General features: G+C 50.5%; 1 protein-coding gene across 1 annotated transcript; it reads right to left on the bottom strand.

Annotated features, from left to right (window-relative positions):
• Positions 1–2,731: 2,731 nt before the first annotated feature.
• SLC2A10 (solute carrier family 2 member 10) lies at positions 2,732–11,172 on the bottom strand. The gene is made up of 4 exons (XM_035006472.1): positions 9,818–11,172; positions 8,812–8,934; positions 6,924–7,059; positions 2,732–4,867 (listed from the first exon to the last, which is right to left on the bottom strand). Exons 1-4 carry the CDS (start codon positions 11,151–11,153, stop codon positions 4,789–4,791), a joined length of 1,674 nt encoding a protein of 557 aa, XP_034862363.1. The 5' UTR covers positions 11,154–11,172; the 3' UTR covers positions 2,732–4,788.
• Positions 11,173–12,586: the final 1,414 nt, after the last annotated feature.

Below are 12,586 nucleotides of genomic sequence, written 5' to 3'. Positions count from 1 at the left end.
CCTCAGTAGATAAGAGTATTTAGTCAGAGTTGAATGAAATCTTGTTGCTTTCATAGTATTTTTATGATTTCTTATTTCTGTAATTGATACTCATTTTCTATAGTCACCAACTTCACCAACAAGAAGTATTTTATAGCATTAAGTCAGATCATGTCAATCCACTGTTCAAAATCCTCCAGTGGCTTCCCAGTGCATTTAGAAAAATTGGGGGCATCTGGCTGGCTCAGTCAGCAGAGCATGAGACTCTTGATCTTGGGGTTGTGAATTTGAGCCCCACATTAGGTGGAGAGATTATTTAAAAATAAAATGAAAGAAGAAAGAAAGAAAGAAAGAAAGAAAGAAAGAAAGAAAGAAAGAAAGAAAGAAAGAAAGAAAGAAAGAAAGAAAGAAAGAAAAAGAATGGAGGAAAGAAAGAAAGAAAGAAAGAAAGAAAGGGTCTGAAATGCTTTCTATGGTCGGGAAGGTCTTCGTGATCCAACCCCTGCTGACCTCTTCCTCTTCCTCTACCGTCGCTCTACCTTCGCTCACTCCTTGAGGTCCCTCCAATATGAGAAGCTTAGTCTTGCCTCAGGGCCTTTGTACATGCTGGGCCATCTGCCTGGGATGCTCGTCCCCCAGATCTTTCTTTCTTTCTTTTTAAAGATTTATTTATTTTAGAGAGATCATGACCTGAGCCGAAACCAAGAGTCAGTTGCTTAACCGACTGAGCCATCCAACCCCCACCCCCCTGGATCTTTCCATGGCTCACTCTAGTCCTTCGTGCAGGTCTCTATTCAGATGCCACCACCTCAAAGAGGCTGTCTCTGACTCTCCTAGCTAAAACAGTATGCAAGCATCCCCGTCCACCCTTTACCTCTTCTTAGTGCTCCTTGCTACCTGACATGCATCCATCCATCCACTTTTCCTTCCTCCCTCCTCCCTTCTTTCTTCCTTCTCTCTCGCTCTCATTTCTTATTTCTCATGTAACTCCCCCCACTGGAATGTGGGCTCTGTGAGGATAGGTCCTTCTCTTGTTCACTGCTGTGCCCCCAGGGTCTAGAACAGTGCCTCGCACACAGTAGAATTCAGTAAGTTTACATATGATTGGAAAAATAAATTAATAAAATTTCCTCTTAAAATACATTTAAGTTGAAAAGCAAATCACTTTATTGTTTTTAAAGATTTTATGTATTTATTTGTCAGAGAGAGAGAGCACGCGCACAAGCAGGGGGAATAGCAGGCTGAGAGAGAAGCAGGCTCCCGCTGAGCAAGGAGCCTAACACAGGACTCGATCCCAGGACGCTGGGATTATGACCCAAGCCGAAGGCATACGCTTAACTGACTGAGCCACCCAGATGTCCTGAAAAGCAAATCACTTTAAAGAAAAGCATTCAGTAAGTAGTCTGGGTAATGCCGTTTGGCAGATGACAGGAAGGTACTCCATGATTGGCACACATATGAAAAGGCTACACAAGATGCTGGGGTTTCGGAAATGCTTTCCTGAAGTGATTCTGAGATTATCTGGGAGAAAGAGAAGAGCTTCCCACCACCCGCGCTGCAGATCATGGAACAGACCCTGTGTCTTTTCTGGCTAGTGCTAAAGACTGCTGAGCACCTAGTAGGTACTGCACGTTTTTAGATTTCTTTCATGCCGCCCCCCCCCCCCATTATGAATGGCCACCTGGTTCTTGCCCTCTCCATCCTCCTCACCCAGAGCCAGATGCTCCTGGAGGCTGCTGGGACTGAACCATTGGTGAGCACCAATGGGCCCAGCTTGGAACTAGTGATTGATATATGTCATCTCTAAATAGTTAATGGCATCATCCCTGATACACAGATGAGCCATTACCAAGTCCCACACCTAACTGTGCCAGTTCTGTGTTTGCCATATGAACCATTTCTTCCCTCCATGATGCCTTCCTCCGTGTTCAATAACACCCCCTCCAACTTACTCAATTCATGATGCTTGGCTACTCAATATTCTTGGCATTGATTTCCAAAGCCATGACTCTTTACAGAGATTAAGCTGAGAGCCTCAAGAATCCAGAGAAGAGGAGTATCTCAGAGGGAAAGCTTTCAAGAGCTGAGGCACAAACGGAAGGTCATGATTTAGCCACAGGCGTGTTCTGTTGAGCTTAAAAGCTATTTTTCACTTAAGAACCAATTGCCACTATTAATAAATCAGGAAATTTTGCACCAAGGTCTGAATTTCTGGATTTTCTTGAAAATACAGATGGTCAGGCCACGGATAGGCCCATGTTCCTACATGGCAGGCACCAGCTGGAATTGGGCAGCTTCCCCTTTTAGAGAGGGCCTGTGTTTGCCCGTGTCCACAGACCTCACTCCTCCCTGCTGTCTTACCACAGGGCTCCCATCATTTACATTCCCGGCCTGACCGCTGAGTTTATGATCCTGACCAATCTAAGACTAGTCTAAGCATTCTCTAGGCTGATAGGAAAGGGGAATTGAGAGAGGCCTGGGGGTCTCTGTAGACAGATTTGGATCTGAAGGCACCATAAGGACAGATAAAAGGAGTGGCGTGCTGGGCAGTGTTGAACCACTGTTCTCCAGGAGAACAAGTGTGTGTGTGTGTATAGATTTTATGTGTTTATTACACAAAATTTAAAAATTTATAATTTATAAATTTACAAATTTATAAATAATAACACACTGTTGTAAATATTCTTTATAAATTCTATATAAGCCAATTCATTCTCACAGATGGATTTTGTTGATTTTTTTTTTTTTTTTGCCAAATTCTTGTATCCAAAACCAACTATCACTGCAATTTCGCCACGACTTGACAAAATCAGACTAGGAATAAATGCTGGACAACAATCCGACTCAGCAAAAGATCCCATCCCGTCTCTGCAGAGCGAGGGAAGTTTCAACATGAACGTGGGTTGAAATTTTTGTTGACGTTAATGAGTCAGACAAAGTAAAACAAGGAAGATGTAGGTCAGAACACCTTCATCGATGATGTGGGCAACTTGCTTGTTGCATTGGGTAATAGCGTTCAGAAGTGAAAGAATATTCCCTCAATTTTTAGTGCCACTCACCATGTCTCAGCTACAGACATGACAGACACACTCGCAAGGTTAATTTGCATTGTTAACATTTTATCCATCACATTCTTAAGGCTGGAGCATCAAGGAAACAGTAAGTCAAGCCCTGCCTTGCAGTGTTTCCCCATCCCTGTGCTGCCAAGTCACCTCCCATGGGCATGACGCCTTGTACGCAGAATCAGGATCTCCCGTGTCTCTCATAAGACACACTATATGCAAGTAACCTCAAGAGCACAGATGATAGTGAAATGTAGCAAAACAAGGAAGTGAGGAGGTTTTAGTATTTATTACTTTTGCTTTTAATATAATTTATTGAAATATTCAATAATTTAATATCTTTAAAAGGCTGTGTTTAACAACCAGTTGGCAAAAGTCCCGAAAACTTAACAATGGGCTCTCACAAGGTAGTAGGAGGAGCCTCCCGCACACCACTGGGTACGAGGGAAGCATCTAGAACAGGAGGAGAGAAGATGAGAGGCCAGAGTCCTGGGGGCTTGCAGCAGGCACAGATGACGAAGTGTTGTCCCACACCAGCTCCCTGGGTCTGCTTTAGCTCTTCATTTTCCTCAGCATCCAGCAACTCACTCTTGCCAGGCCCTTCCTCTGGTGACTTCTGGCTTGAACTCCTTGCTCAGTCTCCATCTGACTCACCCGTCGGGGGCTGACCCTTAACAATGTCCCAAAGATGGGGACCTGGGTAACTGAGGGTGAGCAGAAACCTCCCCCTCAGGCCCTGACTAGCTGAATGGGACCAGCTGAAGACCCTCCTGCAGGAAGACAGGGGTTAAGTACATCCCCAGGCGCCTAATCATCCCCATTCTGCAGATGTGGGAACTGAGGCTAGCGAAAGCTGTTAGTCACAAGGTTGTTGACAAGGTCAACAGCGGCCAGGAGACAGGCAACACCAGCAGTCGGGCTTGTCGGCCTCCAAACCCACCTCCGTTCTGCAAAGCTCTCCTGCACCACCTGGAAACAGCGCCTGGAGCTGGCTTCATGCACCGTGGCCGCTCTTGGATTTTAGTGCCCGTGATTCTGGAATTCTATTTACTGTTCCCCTAATTAAAACTGGCATCCCCTAAAGAGATGGCCAGCTACTTGAGAGCAGGGCCCGTGCTGAATATGCGCTGTATTAGCAGCACTTAGAATTCCAGCTCATTGACATTGGAAGTGATCTTAAGAACTCCTTGGTCCAGGTTGCCCATTGTACATATGGGGAAAACTGAGGCCTATGGCCACACAGCCATGACACCAGAGAAGCAGGGCTGGAACTCAAGCATCTTCTCCACCAGTCTGAGTTGCTGGTGAATGACAAAAGCAGGCTTCCCCTCACCAGAAAGTCCCAGCCAGATGAGAAAAGAGAGCAGAGAATATAGTATCCTCATCTAGGTTTGGGAGTGATGCCAGAGAAGACTTCCTTCCAGGGCTGGTACCCTAGATGTTCTTTGAGAAAGCAACAGACTCCATGAGATGTTGTCATTGTAAGTACTGCAGGGACGTGCAGAGACAATGGGGAAACTAAGGCAAGAAGGCAGATCCTCAGGGCACCTCAGAGCCTGAGATTCAAAATGAAGACTTTTGGGTTCTCAAACTTTCTCCTCTTTCACCTGGGCCCGAAAGACCTCTCCTGGAGCAGGGATGACTTACAGGACCTCCGAGACCTTGTGCTGCAGGGGCCAGGCAAGCAGGAAGCTGGAGACTGTCGGCTAAAGCCATGGTTCCAGCATCTTCCAGGCAGATGGACTCCTCAAGAGGTGGCAGAGACCTCGATGCGGGTGTACGGGATGCTGCTGGAGCTCTGCCTGTGGCCAAAGCTCAGGGTGAACCTGTCAAGCAGAGAGTGAGTGGGGGAGGGGGGTCTCTGTGGCTCTCTGTCTCTGTGGCCTCTGATGTCAGAGTCTATATGACTATAGGCACTGAAGTGATGACTGCCAGACCCTGGCAAAGCCCCCTAACTTTCTGTCTCCTCCTAAAGTCATGGCAGACTCAGCTTCCTTGCCCTACAGGCTGGCCCAGGCCCCACCATGCGACCCCGAGTCCCCAGGTCCAGCTTGACACTCCCCTTGGCTGCAATTACATCCTGCTTTACCCCAAAGCTGGCTTCTACCTGCCTTTCTGCCTCCTTAGTGCCTCATCCCAGAGGAGGGTTTCTGGAATATTCTCCCAAGAAAGCCAGGATGGCAGAGATTCCAGGTGGCTCCTAGTATCTGTATCCCCCCTAAGCCTAGTAACAGTGCCCTTTTAATTCTTAGCTGGGCACATGGCTTCCCAGGAGAAAGCCCGTTTCTCAGCCTCCCCCGCATGTAGGTATACCCAGGTTCTGTCTGAAGGATGCGGGTGGGAATGACCCGTGCATCTTTCAGGCTGTGTCTCCCCTCCCCCTCTCCCCTCCCGCAGGCCCCTGGTAAAGTAATTATCGAAGAGAGGGCAGAGCAACTGGAGAGAAGGAGCGTGGGACCCTGGATGACCTCTCGAAGCACGGCTGCCACCCCAGCCCTGGTCCCCCTACATCCGGACTATTCTGAGCAGCCAGATCTATTTCCTAACCAACAGGGTTGGGCCAAAGGGGCCTGCAGAGGGGTCAGTCAACACACTGGGGGAGCTCCGCTGGCAGAGCACCCTCTGGGGTTGAGCGGAGCAGGTTGAAGGCTTTTACACTGGACCAGTTCTGCGTCCCTTCCGGGGCTGTGTTGGGCTGGGACTTGGCAGGCAGCTGCAGGAGGTGAGTTCCAACTCCCTCTTAGAATGATTTATTTTTTTTAGTCCTTTAGGGCCTCCCAGGAATAGAACGGGCAGTCAGGTGCTGATGATTCCCTTTACTACAAGAAGTAACCAGGGGCATTTGCCAAGGATATGTAGGATGGTAGTGTTTTTAGGTCCTTTCTGCTGCTCCTATTCCTCTCTTCTCTTATTTGAATGGCACAAGGCCCCACGATACTAAGATTCTCCACTCCTCTCTATGATCTGAAGACCTTACATGATTGAGCTCCTACCAACTTGGCTGATCTGATCTTCTACCCCTCCTGCCACCCTCCCTTCCCTCTATTCCAGCCACACTGGCTTCCTTGTGGTTCCTTGCATATGCCGGATACACTCCCAACCTCAAGGCCTTTGCACCTGTTGTTCCCTTTACCTGGAATGCTCCTCTCCCTCATCTTTACATGGCTGTCTCCTTCTCACAAACTTAAATTGCACCTCCTTAGAGAGGCCTCCTCTCTCTAACCACCCACTCTAATTTAGCCACAACCCCCGCCCCTCTGTCCCCCGCTCTGCCAGTCAGGCCTTCTCAACATACTTCACTCTGTTTCATTTTCTTCAGATACATATAACTAGCCAAAATGCTCTTGTTGCTGCATTTGTTGGCTTGTTTATTTTCTGTCCCCCTTCTCCACTAGACTGGAAGCTCTGTGAGGACAAGGACCTTGCCCATCTTACTCGGCCACGTTTCCTAAGGCCCAGACATGGCCTGGCACATAGTAGGGACTTAATAAACACCTGCTGAATGAGTAGATTAAGCCCATAGTTCTGTGTGTGTGACTTTAAAAGGCCACAGTTATACTATTTTCTCTAAGCTTCCATGACTCTAAGATTCTGCTGCTCTGACCTCATGTGATTCCATAACTGCATGGTTTTAAAATTCCCATGAGCTGGGCCTTAAAGTCAAATGAAACTCTGCTGTCGGAAGACACAAACAACTCCAGGAAAACAGCTCCTGTACGAAGACAAGACAAAAACGACGGTGTCCAGGCACTAAGGGAATCAGGAGGAGGAGGAAAACACTCTCTTGCAAAGGGAAAGTACGCAGAGTAAATCCTGAACTGATTTGCTCAGGATTTGATATGAGTCCTTCCTGAGGCCCAGCTTAGCCCTGTGTCCACTTACCGTCTCTTCTGGAACTGCTGGTCTATCTCTGCCAAGGACTGGCCTTTTGTTTCAGGGACAAATGCATAGATGAAGCCCAGGCCGAGGACAGCCGTCAGCCCGTAGAGCAGGAAGGTCCAGGACAAGCCGATGGTGCCTGGGAACAGGAGGGTGGGAGCGTGGGCAGGGGCACTGCAAATCAGTTCACTCAAAAGCACATTCTCCAGATGTTTGATGTACAGAATTAAAACAGCAAGCTGTCAGGTAAGTGCCTTAAAGCAGGAGCCGGACTGGTTATCCCAGAGGCAGGCAAAGGGCCGGGGCCCAAACCCGCAAACACAGACTCAGGCATCAGGTCGGTATGGGAAAGCCCACTCACCCACATCTAAAACACTCACCAGAGGAGTGAGGTCATAATCTGAAAACATGAATGGAGAGGAAATGGCATTCACTTCCGCAGCAAAGTAGTTGCAGGACACAGCCTTGGCCAAGCCCAGCCCCAAAACAAAAAACATCCTCCGAAATTCTACAAACTGGTTATTGGGTGAATGAATTGAGCATCCAGGGAATGGAGTTTCAGCCCATGCATCCTGTGGCTGACTCCCAGACCACTCCCCAGCCCTCGCCTCTTCCCGCAGCCTTGGATGAGGGCCAGGGTCTCAGGGCCAGCAACCAGGACCCCGGGATGACCCTGGCTCCTTTGAAGTCCGTCAGCCCAGGACAGAGAAAGGAGACAGTGAGGGAAGGGCTTTGTGGAGGCAGAAGCCCAGATAACCTTCCAGAGCCATGGCCATTCTCACCTCTAGAGGTCATGACCTCTGAGCATCCTCCCCTGACCAGCTGGGCCTCCACTTAATCCTCACACAAGGGGGGGTGGGAGGGGTGGGGTGGGTGGGGGAGGCTGGAGACAGGCACAGTGGACACACTCTTCTACCAGCCTTTCCCAGGGGCTGTGCCTTTGAGGAGGAAACGCTTGGCTGCAGAAAATAGGAAAATAACTGAGCCTTAAGAACTGTGCCTTGGGGCTCACAGGGAGGGAGCCCCTCCCACCTTGGCTCCTTGGGCCAGGAGCATCTCAGCAACTCAGAGACCCTTTCCAGTGTTCTGGGCCCAGATAATTCCCACCACACCCCACCATGGCTCAAATGGGGTTCGAATGCCAGGTAGGAAGAGAGAGTGTCACCCAAACTAGATATGAGAAAACCTTCCTGCCAGCAGGTGGGCATGAGCCTGTTGGAGCCGGTTTAGAATAAAAAAGGTGGCCACTCGGGTACCTGCTGGTCTCAGAGGTGGGGGTGTAGACCTGCTATTGGGCCTGGAGAATTTAACATTCTGCACAGAGTTTTATTTACAGAATAGTTCTTCGGCTACAAGACGAAATTTTCAAAAACTCCCCTGCTTTAATGTGAGGGCCTTTGGGCTGCAATGAAGAAAATGGCCTCACACTCAGGCCTCCAGACTCCCCCATCCCCCCACCAGTAGTTTGTCCCCTCCGCTACCACACCAATCAGAGCCAGCTTCCAGATGGAGGCTCTTCCCCTCCTTCAGCCTCACCTCCCAGGCCCACTCATTGATGGAGCCTGGAATTATCAGGGGTAGAAACCTCGAAGGTCACGTCTTCTCTTGTCTTTGTCTGCGGGCCTCTCCTCCCCCCTTTGCTGATACTAGCACCCCACTTTTCCTTTAAGGAACCATCCCCCCCACCTCTGTACACATGGTTGGGTGAAGCTGTCCCCCACCCACCCTGACTTCAGGGGCTGGTATATGCCCCAGGCCTGGGCATCAGAATCTTGCAGCCTTCCAGCCGGGGATGGGCAGGCAATTTTGCTGAGCCAACAAGAGCCCACCCCAGGCAACTGTTCCTGGATCTAGAAGGAACTAGACCATGGAATTAGGTCAGAGAACTCACCGATGAGGTGGAGGAAGGAGAGGCTGACAAGGAGGTTGCTGGCCCAGTTGAAGCTGTTGCAGAAGGCGAAGGCTCTGCCTCGGATCTCCACGGGATAGATCTCGCTGAGGACAAGCCAGGTCACTAGGACAGGAAAGCAGGGAGAACTCACGGGCTGGGGTGGGAACTGGGGCCTGGCACCCATGGTCCAGCGGACAGCCCCCCAACAATGTGACTCAAGCAGAATTTCAGGCCCCTGACACCCAGTTCTCCCACTGCCTCCCCCACACTGCTGCAAGAACCCTTTTCTTCCTTTCTTTCTCTTTTTCTCTTTAAGGTTTTATTTATTTATTTGACAGAGAGAGAGAGCACAAGCAGGGGGAGTGGCAGGCCGAGGGAGAGGGAGAAGCAGACTCGCCGCTGAGCAGGGAGCCCGATGCGGGGCTCGATCCCAGTACCCTGGGATCATGACCTGAGCCGAAGGCAGGCACCTAACCGACTGAGCCACCCAGGTGCCCCAAGAACCCCTTTCAAGTAAACCCTTTTTTTTTTTTAAAGATTTTTATTTATTTATTTGACAGAGAGAGAGAGCGAGAGCAGGAACACAAGCAGGGGGAGTGGGAGAGGGAGAAGCAGGCTTCCCGCTGAGCAGGGAGCCCGATGTGGGGCTCGATCCCAGGACGCCGGGATCATGACCTGAGCCGAAGGCAGACGCTTAACGACTGAGCCACCCAGGCGCCCTCAAGTAAACCCTTTGAGTGATCTATCCAGGGGCAAATTCAAGTTTAAGAGGCCAGAAGCTTAAATAATTTGGGGCCCTTTATAAGAAAAAAAACTACAAACAGAAAATTAGGCCCTGGGAAGGAGTGCCCGCAAGTGGGCAAGGAGCCGTAAAGCGTAAGCTTCATTGGCTTTGTGGTCAGGCCCCCTCTAGTGTCCTTCCGAGACCCTGACTGACAGGGTCCCCACCCTTTCCGCTGGGTGGGGTAGAGGCTGCTGAGTTTCCTGCCAGAGAACCCCCACCTACCTGGTCCAAACCCAAAGGAGAAGGCGCTCACAAAGACCATCATGCAGACCAGCGCGGTCCAGTGCAGCAGGGCGAGCTCGGGGGCAGAACGGGGCGCAGGGGCGGCAGTGCCTAAGGCCGGCAGGGGAGGGGCTGTGCGGTTCCCAGCTCTGGGATGAGGCTTGATTTTCGTAGAGGTTGGGGGGACTGGCTTCCCTTGGTTCTCACTGGTCGCTGGCAGTGGAAGTGGACTTACGACGGCCCCTGGCAGGCTCGAGTCTCCAGGGAGGCCTACCGGCCTGCTGGCGTTGGGTAGGGCCAGGCAACTTGGGCCAGAGTCCATGGGCACGGCGAAGCTGACGAGCCCGATGCCGCTGACCGACAGGGCCATGAGGGCACAGCCAGCCAGTAACAGGGCCCTGCGGCCCGCTCGGTCCACCAGCCCCAGGGCCGTCAGGGTGGACACCACCTTCACGGCGCCGAGTCCCACAGAGGCCAGCACAGCTGAGGAGCCCCCACGGAAGCCGACTGAGTGGAATATGGTAGAAGCATAGCACAGCACGTTGGGCTGCCCCGTTAGTTGCTGGAAAATCACCAGCCCCAGCCCCACCATGGTCCGGCCTCGCATGTTATCCCGGGCCCTGAAGAGGTCCAGAAGGGAGTATCTTGGCCTCCCCAGCTTAGTGGCCTCACCTCCCTGGAGAGGAATGAGGTCCTTGTGGGCTGCAGCCTCAGTGGTCCCAGCAGGGAGACAGAAGAGGCTGAGGGACTGCAGAAGAGCAGGTGCTGCGGCCCAGCCGAACATATGCCGCCACCCCCCCGGGGAACCAGCCAATGCGTAGTTGAGTGCATAGGAGAGCAGGATGCCCAGGGTGATGCCAGCCTCATAGAGGGACACCAGCACTCCCCGCTGCCGGGGCCCCACCAGCTCTGACACATAAATACAGCAGGCCATGGAGGAGAGGGAGATGGCAAAGCCAGCCATCAAGCGGCCCAGGACAAGCCAGGCCAGGGAGCCAGCCAGGCCTAGGCTCAGGCTGCCTGCCAGAAGCACCACATTGCTGCCGAGGATGGCTTGTTTCCTGCCATACTGGTCGATGAGGACGCCCCCCACCAGGGAGGCAAGGAGAGCCCCCAGGAGCAGGCTACCCACCAGGAGCTCCTGCTCCAAGCAGGAAAGCCCAAAGTCAAGCTGCAGGGGCAGCAGGGCACCTGATACGACTGCCAGTTCATAACCGAAGGTCAGGCCACCCAGCAAAGACACAGAGACACACAGGGGCAGGAGCAGTTGGGGACGGCCTGGAAAACAAAAGTGACAAGAGCGGAGTTCAGGATGGTTCCTCACCAGAGCATCCATCCATGAACTTCCCCTCCATCTGCCAACCCCTCATCTATCCATCCAGCTACTCCATCTATTCACCTGTCCATTCATCCACCCGTCCATTCATCCACCCATCCTTCCATTTATTGATCTATCCATCTTTCATCCATCCACCCACTCCTTCCTTCAACCACCCACCCCTCCATCCATCTACTGTCATTCATCTATCTATCCATTTACTGATCCATCCATCCATCCATCCATCCATCCATCCATCCATCAATCCATTCATCTACCCATCCACTTCTTCCTTCATCCCTCCATCCATCCACTTCATTCATTCACCCACCCACTCCATCCATTCATTCACTCACCCATCTATTCATGCATGCTTTCATGCATCCATCCATTTATCCATCATCCAGCCATCCACCTCATTCTTCTTCCATTTCTCCTTCATCCCTCCATCCATCCATCCATCCATCCACTCCATCCGCTTATCCAGCCATCCATCTACCCATGCACGTATTCATGCATCCAACCATCATTTGTCATCCATCTATCCATCCATTTACTCCATCTATTCACCCATCTATTTATTAATCAATCTATCCATCCATCCCTTCATCATCCCCTCCTCCATCCATCCATTTGCTCTATCTACCACATATTCATCCATCTATTTGTCCATTATATACTCTTTAATTCACCATCCATCTGTTTATTGATGCATCTACCCACAAATACATCCATTCATCCACCAATCTTTGATTCCATCCCTTATGTACCCATTCACACACTTACCCATCCATCCATGCATCCACCCCTCCAATCATTCAAAAACTTATTTATTCGGCATCTACAACATGCCAAACAGTGTTCTTGGGGCTGGCAATACAGTGGTGTTGTCAAGCACCTGATATTCTAGTAGAGAAAGGCAGACAATAAATAAATATATATATATAACTTTAGGTGGTGAAAGATGTCATTTTAAAAAGCCAGGAAAGTGGATTGAAAATGATGGAGGAGTTCTATGTTAAATAGGGTAGTCAGTTAAGGCCTCTCAAAGAGGGAAGATTTGAGCAGAGATCTGAATTAAGTGAGGGTGAAAGCCATGTAAAATCTGGGAGAAGAACATTCTAGACGGAGGGAACAGCAAAAACAGAGGCCCTGAGGCAAGACAGTTTTTGGCATGTTTGAACAACAACCATTAATATTAATAGCTAGTGCTTATATGACATTTATTAAGTGCCAGGCCCGGTTTTAAGAACTTTACGCACACTTACTCATTTAATTCTTTTTTTTAAAGATTTTATTTATTTGTCAGAGAGAGAGAGAGAGCACGCGCACAAGTAGGGGGAGTGGCAGGCAGAGGGAGAAGAAGGCTCCCCACTGAGCAGGGAGCCCGATGCGGGGATCGATCCCAGGACCCTAGGATCATGACCTGAGCCGAAGGCAGACGCTTAATG

Source organism: Mirounga leonina, unplaced genomic scaffold (assembly GCF_011800145.1).
Source record: "Mirounga leonina isolate KUSES-001 unplaced genomic scaffold, KU_Mleo_1.0 Mir_150, whole genome shotgun sequence".
Classification (NCBI taxonomy): Eukaryota; Metazoa; Chordata; class Mammalia; order Carnivora; family Phocidae; genus Mirounga; species Mirounga leonina.
This window is presented reverse-complemented; position numbering and strand designations above follow the sequence as displayed.

Excerpts from the sequence above, each read along its gene's own strand:
- SLC2A10 (XM_035006472.1), bottom strand. The coding sequence starts at position 11,153 with ATGGATGCTCTGGTGAGGAACCATCCTGAACTCCGCTCTTGTCACTTT. Across the intron at positions 8,935-9,817 it reads CTCCTTTGGGTTTGGACCAG|TGACCTGGCTTGTCCTCAGC; the intron begins GTAGGTGGGGGT and ends TTCCTGTCCTAG. Across the intron at positions 7,060-8,811 it reads CTCCTTCCTCCACCTCATCG|GCACCATCGGCTTGTCCTGG; the intron begins GTGAGTTCTCTG and ends TCCTGTTCCCAG.